General features: G+C 40.4%; 1 protein-coding gene across 1 annotated transcript; it reads right to left on the reverse strand.

Moving 5' to 3' along the window:
• Positions 1–6,542: 6,542 nt before the first annotated feature.
• Positions 6,543–8,117, reverse strand: LOC121475590 (actin-related protein 2/3 complex subunit 2-like). The gene is given in 3 exon segments (XM_041728975.1): positions 6,543–7,025; positions 7,246–7,865; positions 7,868–8,117. Coding segments are annotated over 3 exon segments (900 nt in total). The 5' UTR covers positions 8,109–8,117; the 3' UTR covers positions 6,543–6,986.
• Positions 8,118–13,426: the final 5,309 nt, after the last annotated feature.

Below are 13,426 nucleotides of genomic sequence, written 5' to 3' on the forward strand. Positions count from 1 at the left end.
AGTGACCCCTTCTACAATCCATGGTGACATCCTGGGACCAAACATATTGGTTTATAAGGCCCCACTCAGCCCTCCTTGTCACAATAAAGTCTATTTAAACCTTAAAAAAAAAAAAAAAAAAAAGGAACAGGGAACCAAACTGGCTTATTCTTTGGGAATGGATTATTGCTAACATTTAACATCACTTATATATGCCAGGCACTACCTGAGTGCTTTTTGAACACAAAATCTCCTGAAATTCTGCCAACAGCCCAATGTCAACAAAAACAATTCTTCTTTTTCTTAAGATTTTAATTTATTTATTAGAGAGAGAGAAAGAGCACGAGTAGTGGGGAGAGACAGAGGGAGAAACAGACTTCCCACTGAGCGGGGCTCCATCCCAAGACCCCCAAATCCTGACCTGAGCCTAAGGCAGATACTTTGTGGACTGAGCCACTCAGGTGCCCCTAAAAAAAATGATTCTTAATCCTCATCTATACAGGTGAAGAAAATAAGTTAATTGCCCGAGGCCATTCAACTTGAGTTAGTCGGAGCTAATAAGATAGAACCCACATCCCCCTAATGGCAGAATTTGCACCCTCTGCCAGTTAGTCATTTCATTAAACCGCCTCTATGGCAGCAAGAAAGAATAGAAAAAACAGGGACTTTGGATCTGGTGGACTTGGCCTTACCTTCAAGCTCCTTTTCTTATCCACTGTGTGACCTTGGGCAAGTCATTTTCCCTCTTTGGCCTTACTCTCTTTATCTATACAGTGGGATTCATCAAATGCTTACTTCGGGCTGGGGTTTTAAAGATTCCAGGGTTTATGGGCAGCCCGGGTGGCTCAGCAGTTTGGCTCCGCCTTTAGCCCAGGGTGTGATCCTGGAGACCCGGGATCGAATCCCACGTCAGACTCCCTGCATGGAGCCTGCTTCTCCCTTTGCTTGTGTCTCTGCTTCTCTGTGTGTGTGTGTGTGTGTGTGTGTGTGTATGATGAATAAATAAATAAAATTGTAAAAAAAAAAAAAAAAAAAGATTCCAGGGTTTAAAGTCCATGAATTAAGGCATGGCAAAGCAACCGGCACAGTGCCTGTCACACAGCAGATGCTTAAAACTTGTTAATTCGTTTATCTCATTTTTTAAATGATGAAGTTAGGGGTAAAATTTTCCATGACACCAATTTTCCCCCAGGTGACACCACCATAGAGCAACCATGGACTATAATGAGAAAGAGAGATCCCAAGGCCTTTGCCTTCCAGGTTCCTGCTTTGATTCCTAGTTTTATTCCTGGTTTGGGAGTGGTGATTCTTGCACAAGAAACAAGGCCACCTCACCACCTCACCCCACCCCACACCTGCCTTGAATGTGGTCAGCTGAGAGCTACTGACTCCCAGAAACAGCAGGAAAATTGCATAACCCTTGACTGGAAGAAAACCCTGTATCTCCCTGTTCTTGAATCCACAGCAATGCCTTTGTGAACCTGAAGGAAATCTTGGCTCTGCCAAGCTGGCCCTTAAATGATAGGACTCTGGTCCAGGTGAGACGCTGGATTTTAGAGTCTTTTACCAGTGGTTTCTGAAGTGACCTACAACACATGCTAGGTGAAGAGGAATTTTTAAGATTTATTTATTCATGAGAGACACAGAGAAAAAGGCAGAGGGAGAAGCAGGCTCCCTGTGGGGAGCCTGATGTGGGACTCGATCCCAGATCCTGGGATCATGCCCTGAGCCGAAGGCAGATGCTCAACCACTGAGCCACCCAGGCAGGTATCCCGGTGAAGAGGAATTTAATGATTGGGAAAAATAAGAGTGATTCCAAATCCTACCCACTGCAGGTGCCAGCTCATGTATGAAGAAGAAAGGATTATGAAACCTCCATTTGGAGCCCTCAGCACATCATTTTTCTGGTTTCTCTTTGTACCAAATGGGGACATTAGTCTTGGGTTGCCAGGGCAACCTGGAAGCTGAGTGAATTAGCCCTGTGGAAGCATTAACAAATAATAATAATATTAAATAAATGAGAGACTGGAAACCTCTAAAGTAATCTCAGCAGGCAAGACCCCTAATTGAGTGACAGAAAAGGACAAAGCTCAGAGAATATTAGAATTCACGCTACAATGATACATCTTGATTCTCACTGCTTTGAGTGCTTCTTCCTACAAACCAGGAACTAGAAATGCTTGGCTACAGATGGACTGTCTTTTTTAAATTAAAATTTTTATTTTGAGACAATTGTAGATTCACATGCAAGTGTAAGAAATAATAGAAAGAGATCATATGTACCCTTTACCCAGTTTCCCCCAGTGATAATGTCTTATAAAATGATAGTACAATATAACAATCCAGATGTTGACATTGATACAGTCAAGATAGAGTATTTCCAAAACCACAAAATCACTTCCCCTTTTCATAGCCACACCCACTTCTTTCCTGCCCTGCCTTAACTCCTGGCAGCCATTCATCTGTTCTCAGTTTCTCTAATTCAGTCATTTCAAGAATGACATGAAATTACGTAGTATGCAAGCTTTGGGGATTGGCTTTTATCATTCAGTATAAATTTCTGGAGATGTACCTAGGTCGTTGCATATATGAGTAGTTTATTGTTTATTACTACTAAGTGGTATTCCATGGTTGGTATGGCTACATCACAGTTTAACCATTTGTCCCCAGTTTGGAGCAAACTATTACCAAAAAAAAAAAAAAATAAAACCAAAAAAATAAAACACTGCTATATGCTATAAACATTATAAATATTCGTATCCAGGTTTTTGTGTAAATATAAATTTTTATTTCTCTATGGAAAAAAATTTGCCCCATTTTACAATGGCTAGGTCATATGGTAAATGTATGTTTAGTATTTTAAAAAACTGCCAGACTATTCTCCAGAGTGATGATACCATTTTATACCCTTATCAACCAGAAATCTACACATGATCCAGTTTTTCTGCATCTTCACCAGCATTTGGTGTTGTCATTATTATTTCTTTTTGCCATTCTGATAGGCATGTAGTGGTATCTCATTGTGGTTTTAATTTATATTTCTCTGATGGCTAGTGATTTTGAAATCTTCTTTTTGAAATTTTATATATTTATTTTGAGAGAAAGAACAAGTGCAGGGGAGAAGGACGAAGAGCAGAGGGAGAGAAGCATACTCCCAATGAGCACAGCACCAGATGTGGGGCTCAGTCTCATGACGCTGAGATCATGACCTGAGCCAACAAAATCAAGAGTTGGATGCTTAACTGACTGAGCTACCCAGGTGTCCCTGAAATCTTTTCATATGCTTACTTACCATCTCTTTGTCTCTTCCTACCTTTTGCCCATTTTTTAAATTGAACTTTTTATGTTTTTGACTGTTGGGTTTGAGAGTTCTTTGTATGTTCTACATACTAGTCCTCTTTTGGATATGTGGTTCAAAATTTTCTCCCAGTATATAGTATTTTTTCATCCCCTTAATGTAGTCTTTCACATACACCCCCAAAAAGAAAAGTTTTAATTTTGATTATATTCAACTTGTCAATTTTCCTTTTTGGATCACTTTTGGTGTTAAATCTAAGAAGTACATGATCCATATTGAATTATTATTTCTTTAGGTTTATTTATTTATTTATGCGCCCAAAGCAGCTCAAACTCACCACCCAGAAACCAAGAGTCACACCAGCCAAGTGTACCTTTGTTAAATTATTTTTTTTAATATTTCATGTATTTATTCATGAGAGACACAGAGACAGAGAGAGGCAGAGACACAGGCAGAGGGAGAAGCAGGCTCCATGCAGGGAGCCCGAGGTAGGACTTGATCCTGGAACTCCAGGATCACGCCCTGAGCTGAAGGCAGATGCTCAACCACTGAGCTACCCAGGCGTCCCATTAAATTAATTTTTTGTATAAAATTTGAGACATAGGTTGAGGTTGTTTTGTTTTTGTTTTTGTTTTTGCCAACAGCTGTACAATCACTCCAGTGTCATTTATTGGAAATGCTATCTTCCTCCGTTGAGTTTTAATTTTGCATCTTTGTCAAAAATCAGTTGGGCATATTTATGTGGGTCTATTTATGCTTTCCTACTTTGTTGATTTATCCATCTTCTGCCATTAACACACAGTCATGATCACTGTGGGTCTATAATAAATCCTGGAATTGGGTATACTGTTTCTGTCCACTTTCTTCTTCTTTTTTTAAGATTTATGTATTCATGAGAGGGTCAGAGACATAGGCAGAGGAAGAAGCAGGCTCCCCGCAGAGAGCCTAGTGTGGGACTCCATCCCAGGATCCAGGATCATGCCCTGAGCCAAAGGCAGATGCTCAACCGCTGAGCCACCCAGGCGTCCCTTTATTCTTCATTTTGTTTTATTTTTTTATAAATTTTTATTTATTTATGATAGTCACACAGAGAGAGAGAGAAAGAGAGGCAGAGACACAGGCAGAGGGAGAAGCAGGCTCCATGCACCGGGAGCCCGACGTGGGATTCTATCCCGGGTCTCCAGGATCGCGCCCTGGGCCGAAGGCAGGCGCCAAACCGCTGCGCCACCCAGGGATCCCCCTTTTATTCTTCATTTCAAAAAATGTTTTAGTTATTCTATTTTTTAAGATTTGAGAGAGAGCCAGAGAGAGCAAGCAGAGGGAGGGCAAGATAAGCAGACACCCCACTGAGCAGGGAGCCTGACATGGGGCTCAATCCCAGAACCCTGTGATCATGACCCAAGCAGAAGTCAAGAGCCAGATGCTCAACTGACTGAGCCACCCAGGCGTCCCTGTTTTAGTTACTCTAACTTCACTATTTTACATATAAATTTTAGAATAATCTTGTTTATATCTCAAAACAAAAATCTCTCTGAGATTTTATAGGAACTATTAAACCTGTATATCACTTTGGGGAGAAGTGACAGCAGCTTTACTTTGTTGTTTTCCAATCCATAACGTCATATTTATTTCTGCTTAGATCTTTGATTTCTTTCATCATGTTGTGTAGTTTTATTATATACAGTCCTGAGAGATTTACCCCCAAGTTATTTTTTTACAATTATAAATAGCATTGTATTTTTGAAACTTTATTTATTTATTAGAGAGAGAGAGAGAAAGAATGAGCAGTAGGGAGGGGTAGAGGGAGAGGGAGAAGGAGACTCCCTGCTGAGCAGGGAGTCCGATGCAGGACTTGATCCCAGGACCCCAAGATCATGGTCTGAGCCAAAGGCAGACACTTAATTGACTGAGCCCCCCAGGAACCCAGTATTGTATATTTAAATTTCAGTGTCTATGAGTTCCTTGGTAGTGTATTGAAACATAATTGATTTTTTTTGTATGTTTAACTTGTATCCTGCAATTTTGTTGAACTCACTTATTAGTTCCAGAAAGTGTTCTGTAGATTCCTTGGGATTTTCTTGGCAGACAATCATGTCCTCTAAAATAGGGATAGTTTTATTTCTTCCTTTCTGATCTGTATGCCATTATTCCCTTTTCTTGCCTTATTGCACTGGCTAGAACCTTCAGTACTATGTTGAATAAATAGAGCAAACATCTTTGTCTTTTTCTGACTTCAGGGGGGAAGCATTCTGTCTTTCATCATTAACTATATTGTTAACTATAGATTTTCTTTGTAGATATTCTTTATGTTTCTAAACTAATGAGGGATATTGGTCTATAGTTTCCCTTTTTTGCATTCTTTGCCTGGTTTTGATAAGGCAGAGTAACACTGCCTTAATAAAATAAGGTGGGACACATTTTCTTCTCTATTTTCTGGAGAGATTGTGTAGATAACTGTTAATACTTTAAATGTTTGGTAGGCTTTTCCAGTGAAACCAAATGGATCTAGACATTTTTTTGGGGGGGGAGGAGCTGTTAAATTACAAATTCAAGGGGTGCTTGGCTGGCTTAGTCAGTTAAGTGTCTGCCTTCAGCTTAGGTCATGATCCTAGGGTCCTGGGATCAAGCCCTATGTCAGGCTCCCTACTCAGCTTCTCCTTCTCCACTTCCCCTGCTTGTGCTCTCTCTCTCTGTCAAATAAATAATAAAATATATTTTTAGAAATTAAAAATTCAATGTCCTCAATAGTTACATTGCTTTTCAAATTATCTGTTCTATATGTGGTGACTTATGGTAGTTTGTGTTTTTCAAAGTATTGGCCCATTTCACTTAAGTTGTTAAATTTATGTGTGTAGAGTTGATTGTAGAGTGTTCTTATTATCTTTTGATGCCTGTAGGGTCTGTAGTAATAATTCCTGTTTCATTCCTGATATTTGTAAGTTGTGTCTTCTTTTTTTTATTGTTTTCTTGGTCAGTCTTAGAGAGTTGTCAATTTCACTGATCCTTCTGAAGAACTACTCTTCATTTCACTGATTTTCTCTATTGTTTTTCTATTTTCCATTCATTGATTTGTGCTCTTTATTATTGCCTTCCTTCTGCTTAATTTGTGTTTATTTTGCTCTTCTTTTTCTAGGTGTTTGAAGTAGGAGCTTAGATTATTGACATGAGACTTTATCTAGTATATGTATTTGGTACTTCATTTGTAATATATGCATTTAGTACTACAGAATTTCTTCCCAGTACTACTTTAGCTATGTGCCACACATTTTTTTTTTTTTAAGATAGAAAGATTTTCTTTATTAATGACCCCAACTGTATTTCTTTAGATACAGGAGTTTTGAACTCAAACACTTAGGAGAAAACAAGTTAAGATTGCATTATCCTGCAACTCATTACCAGTAACATATTGCAAAGCGCAACAGCTTGGAAGAGGGGGAGGAAGGCAAGGGGAGTGAGGGAGGGAAAGTAAAGAAAAGGAATTAAGTTGATCAAGTGGAATTGTTTTCCTTTTTTTTAATTCTTGAGAACTATGAAGTCCTTGCAAGCACAGCTCGTTTCTGCAGATTGTTTTCCAAACGTATACAAAATGGAACCCAAATGGAGAATCCCTTAAGAACCTGGAGAGGTGCAACATTAAAAGCTACGATTATCCAGTAGCAAGTGTTCCAGCCTTCAGCTGCCAGCCGCCGCCTCTTCCTGTTCCCCAGAGTTAGCGGGACGAAAACGTCTTCCCCGTGATTGTTTTCATTTCTTTCTTTTTTTTTTTTTTTTAATTTTTTTTTTAATTTTTATTTATTTATGATAGTCACAGAGAGAGAGAGAGAGAGAGAGAGGCAGAGACACAGGCAGAGGGAGAAGCAGGCTCCATGCACCGGGAGCCCGACGTGGGATTCGATCCAGGGTCTCCAGGATCGCGCCCTGGGCCAAAGGCAGGCGCCAAACCACTGCGCCACCCAGGGATCCCTCATTTCTTTCTTCTCGGCATCTGGGCGTGCACGGTTCAGCACCTTGAGGAAGTCCGATGTTTTTGCCCGCATACGTGTGTGAATATAGGCCTTAGAGCACTTGATGCGGTGATGCAGGTAGTCCCGGAACGTGTGGATCGGGTTGATGGTGTTGTCTCGAGCGCTGGCATTGGTGTGCCGAGGGAACGGTACGAAGGTAATGTCGCCAATGTTGTCGCCCACGGCAGCATCTGTGTCTTTCAGCTCCAGAGGAGGTTCCCTGTGGCTAAAGAGGACCTGTGGGGCTGTGGGGCTGGCTCTGCGGCCTTCTTTGAACTCCTGCATGAACACGTTTCCAATGACCACATCGTCGTCATCTTTAAACACTGTGCTGAAGACTACTGTGACTCTGTCCTTTTTAGATTCAACATACATGGTTTCATCGTCCCTATAATGGATAACTGCTCTGTTCTCTCCTTCCTTGCCCTCTTCTTGGAATTGGAAATATTTCTCAAAGACAGAGGCGAAACAATTTCGTTTCAACATGCCAGCCTGATGCACAATGGAATCCTTGGATGCCGGCAGATTTTCAAGGTCATATAGCAAAGAGACATTGTATCCTGATTCGGGATTTACCAAGAAACTCCGTACACCCTCTTTAATAACTCATCAGCACCATGTGCCTGAAGTTCCTTGTAGAATTTCAAAGAAATACTGACCATCACTTTTGTTTTGTCTCCATTAGGATTTGAAATATGATAGAGAACTCCATCAAAATCTGCAAATGTCACTTCTACTGCTTCTGGTTTGTTACCGGCGGCCCCGTTCTCGAACTTGAGCGCGAGCGTCTCCTCGATGATGCGGTTGTTCACCTCCAGCAGGATCATGGCAGCGGCTGCCCCGGGCAGGGAGGGAGAAACAAGGGCTGTGCCACACATTTTGATACTTGTTTTGTCATTCAGTTCAGTATATTTTCAAATTTCCCTGAAGACTTCCTCTTTGACTCATGAATTATTTATAGCTGTGTTGTTTAGTGTTGAAGTGTTTGGAGATTATCCTGTTATCTTTCTGTTATTGATTTCTAATTTGATTTCATCATGATCAGAGAACACACTGTATGGTTAAATTTGTTGACGTTTCCTTTTTTTTTTTTTAATTTTTCATTTTGATTAAGTAGGCTTTCATTTTGATTAAGTAGGCTTAATGTGGGGCTTGAATTCATGACCCTGACATCAAGAGTCATATGCTCTTACTGACTGAGCCAGCCAGGTGCCCTGATGTTTTGTTTTGTTTTGCATTTTTATAAAACTTGACCAAAGAAAAAAATAGTATTTCAGGGGAATCTGGGTGGCTTAGTCAGATAAATGTCTGCCTTTGGCTCAGGTTATGATTCCAGGGTCCTAGGATCGAGCCCTGCATTGGGCCCTCTGCTCAGGGGGAAACCTGCTTCTCCCTCTCCCTCCTCTGTGACTTCCCCTGCTTGTGCTCTCTCTCTCTCTCTGTCAAATAAATAAATAATTTTTTAATAAATAAAATTAAAAGAAATAGTATTTCAGGGGCACATGAGTTGCTAGGTCATGGTCCCAGGGTCCTGAGATCGAGCCCTGCATCAGGCTCCCTCTCCCTCTCCTCCTCCCCACAGCTTGTGCTCTCTCTCAAATAAATAAGTAAATAAATAAATAAATAAATAAATAATCTTTTAAAGAATAGCATTTCAAATTGTACGATCACCAGAAGTACATAGTCAAAAAGTACATGCTTCACTTGGCATCTTCTGAAATTTATTTCTAATGGTCCAGGATATAGTTTGTGTTGGTATGTGTTCTATGAGTACTTGAAAAGAATGTGGATTCTGTTATGGTTCAATAGAGTGTTCTAAAAATGGCAGACAGATCCTATCAGTTAATAGTGTCTCTATTGATTTTTTTTGTCAAGTTGTTCTTTCGATTGAGAGAGGAACATTGAAAACTTAAACTTGAACAAATATGGATGGATTTATTTCTCCTTTCAGTTTTATCAGTTTTTGCCTCACATATTCTGCAGTTCTGTTGTTTGGTATATACACATTTAGGATGGTTAGGTCTTCCTGGTGGATCGAGCTTTTATCATTATAGAGTGTCCCTCTCCACCTGGTCATTTTCTTTGCTCTGAAATATATTCTAATATTAACATGGCTATTCCTGAATTATTTTGATTAATATTTCCATAGTATACCTTTTTCCATCCTTTTTAAAAAAGATTTTATTTATTTATTTATGAGAGACACACAGAGAGAGGCAGAGATGTAGGCAGAAGGAAAAGCAAGCTCTCTGTAGAGAATCTGATGTGGGACTCGATTCTGGGACCATGGGATCACGACTTGAGGTGAAGGCAGATGATCAACGTGAGCCACCCAGGCATCCCTTTTTCCCATCCTTTTACTTTCAACCAGCCTATATGGATATATTGAAGTGAGTTTCTTATAGAGTTTATTGGTTCGTGTTTTTTAATGCCAATCTCTGTCTTTTAATTAGTGTGTTTAGACCATTTACATTTAAGGTCATTGTTGATACATTAAAGCATAATCTGACATATTGTTTTGTGCTTGTTTTACTTTTCATTTGTCTTATTTTCTTTTTCCTGCTTTCTTGTGGGTTACTTGAACATTCTTTTTTATAATTCCATTTTGATTTATCCTCGTGTGTTTTTTTAGGAGTTTTTTTGTTGTTGGGTTTTTTTAAAAGATTTTATTTGTTTATTCATGAGAGACAGAGAGAGAGAGAGAGAGAGAGGCAGAGACACAGGCAGAGGGAGAAGCAGGCTCCATGTGGGGAGCCTGATGTGGGACTCAATCCCAGGACTCCAGGATCATGCTCTAAGCTGAAGGGAGATGCTCAACCATTGAACCACTCAGGCATCCCTATCCCTAGTGTTTTTGAGTATATCTCTGCGTATAGCTTTTATAATGGTTGCTCTAAGTATTACATAGTAGGATAAATCTATACCTCTGTATCTATATCTATATATCTACAGATATGTTCACAGTCCACTGGTGTCATTTTACCAGTTCAAGTAAAGTACAGCGAACTTATTTCTCTTTACGTCCCCTTTGTTTGCAGTATAATTGTCTTAAAGATTTTCTCTACATACATTTAGGACTATATCAGATGGTGGTGAAAGTCCTGACTCTCTACTATGCCTCCTCTTATGCCACCCTAGAGGAGAGAGACAAGTACATTTCATCATGTGGGGGTAGAAATCCTGGCTTCTCCTGTGGTCTCTACTGATACCAGTGAGGTGAAGGCTGCATGACCACTCGTGGACATGAAAGTCTCACTCCCTACTCAGCGTCCTCTAACATCACTTCATTATATAGGAATATCCATGAAAAAGTGCAGCTTGCACACCTGGCTCACAGCCCAGCACATGGTGATGGCTCATCCATACATGATAGCCATGATGGATTGAGCTGATGGCAGAAGCCCTGGTGTAATGACTGGCCCTGCTACTGGTCCTCCTAGCCCTGTGATCTTGGATAAATCACATCACCTCTCAGAGTCTCAATTTCCTTATCTCTTTACTGGGAAAAAAAAGTTATACTAACCTGACATTATGTTTGTGAGAGCACCTACCACAGATCTTTAATACAAATAAATACTATCATGGAACTGGTACTTATTAAGCACTTACTGCTTAATAAATACCACAGCCAGTGTTACCAACTTGTCAGGCACCAGCTCAAGGAATATTCCTCCTAAGATGACAAAAACTAATATAGTTTTTCTAGATCTCCATTATACAGAGGAAACAGGTTTGCTGCACAGTAAGAGCTAACCGATATAAACTCAGAAGACTTCAGTAGGGCAATTCTACTTAAGCTCAGTAACTCCATTCTCAGAAATTTATCCTAAGGCAATAATTATGATTCCATGCAAAGATGCAGTCAATTCTCATTACTCACTATTGTTATACTCTATAATAAAGTCACCATACTTTATTAGTGAATACTGAATCATCGCACCTAGGGGAAATACAGAGCTAGGTTCCTGCAGGCCTCTTGTGATGACATTTTCATCAACCAATCAAAATACAGCCTTGTTTCATGTGTGTTTCTGTTTGACGGCACCTTACTTAATACATATATTGTTCATTAATGTATATTTGTATCTTGATTCATTAACATCAAACTCACAGCCAATAGCCCAATTACTCATGTCTGAACAAAGCTTATCTCTCTTTTTTTTAAAGGTTTTATTTATTTATTAATGAGAGACACAGGCAGAGGGAGAAGCAGGCTCCATGCAGGAAGCCCGATGCGGGACCCAATCCAGGACTCTGGGATCACGCCCTGAGCCGAAGGCAGATGCTCAACTGCTGAACTACCCAGGCGTCCCTTATCTCTCTCTCTTTCTTTCTTTCTTTCTTTCTTTCTTTCTTTCTTCCTTTCTTTCTTTCTTTCTTTCTTTCTTTCTTTCTTTCTTTCTTCTTTCTTTCTTTCTTTCTTTCTTTCTTTCTTTCTTTCTTTCTTTCTTTCCTTCTTTCTTCCTTTCTTAAGATTTTATTTATTTAGGGATCCCTGGGTGGTGCAGAGGTTTGGCGCCTGCCTTTGGCCCAGGGCGCGATCCTGGAGACCCAGGATCGAATCCCACATCAGGCTCCCGGTGCTTGGAGCCTGCTTCTCCCTCTGCCTATGTCTCTGCATCTCTCTCTCTCTCTGTGACTATCATAAATTAAAATAAACAAATAAATAAAAAATTTTTAAAAAAAAGATTTTATTTATTTATTCATGAGAAACACACAGAGAGAGAGGCAGAGACATAGGCAGAGGGAGAAGCAGGCTCCCTGTGAGGAGCCTGATGCAAGACTAGATCCCAGGACCCAGAATCATGACCTCAGCCAAAGTCAGATGCTCAACCACTGAGCCACCCAGGTGCCCTTGAACAAAGCTTATTTAACACAAGTATTTTCTCCCTAAGGCACATCACAGCCTCCTTGCCACTTAGGAAGTCCAGACTGCACTTGAGCACTACACCTGGGGGCCATTTGAAATAGCAGATCATGCCCTAAATGCACATAAATGCTAAAATTGTGCACAAATGCTAACTATACCATGAAAGGACGCTTGCTTACATTATGAGAGCTGAAACAAGAAGGCAGAGCGTTGCCTAGTTTGACCTCAGCTGGCAATGTGTGTGCTAGATGACTAACACTTTCTCTACTCTGCTCATGCACATGCCTGTGAATAACTATAAAAGCACTACAAATGTGACTTTGGGGGTTGCAAATAAATTTTAACAAGATGTTGAATTTGCGAATATGGAGTCCGCAGATGATGAAGATTGACCACATACATGTAAGGATGTTTGTCCATGTTTGCTATGGAAACAATCCTTGACGGAAACAAGAGCGGATAGGTAAATACATTCCAGAGTAGTAATTGGACAGAACGTGATAAAGGAGGGGTATGACCAGAAAGACAGACTGAGGCCAGGCTCTGGAAAGAATGAACAGCAGCCAAAAATGTCTGTACCTCACCCTAGACTTGGATCCTGACTTCCCAGAATCCAACCTCTGCCCGGACTTCAGAGCCTGCGTTCTCCCCTCTCCTGCATGAGGTCTGTGGTCCCTGGCCCCCACATGCCCAGGTAACATCTGTAAGGGACTGGTCTGTCACAAACCATGGGATATGGCCTCGGCCTTTCCCCTCGTGAAGCCTGCCTATTCTCAGTCCACTGGGAACCACAGGTTTTTAAGCAGGAAATATAAAAAAATTTGTGGAAGACAATTATTGCTTAATGATATGTAAAGATGTCCCAGATATACAGTTAAGTGAAAAAGGCAAGTCAGAAAGCTGTTATGTCCCATTTCTACACACACACACACACACACACACACACACACACAGTAATAGAAATTATCTCCAGGATCCCTGGGTGGTGCAGGGCACGATCCTGGAGACCCAGGATTGAATCCCACGTCGGGGTCCCGGTGCATGGAGCCTGCTTCTCCCTCTGCCTGTGTCTCTGCCTCTCTCTCTCTCTCTGTGACTATCATAAATAAAAATTAAAAAAAAAAAAGAAATTATCTCCAAGTGACGGATTTCAAGTTATAAATGAGTTTCCTTTTTCTATTGCCTGTTCAGTACTTTCTCATATTTCTGTGAAAGGCATTCAATGGTTTGAAATTTTAAAATGTTACCTTTTTGAAGAGGGTGAAGGAATTCTGT

This window comes from Vulpes lagopus, chromosome 14 (assembly GCF_018345385.1).
Source record: "Vulpes lagopus strain Blue_001 chromosome 14, ASM1834538v1, whole genome shotgun sequence".
NCBI lineage: Eukaryota > Metazoa > Chordata > Mammalia > Carnivora > Canidae > Vulpes > Vulpes lagopus.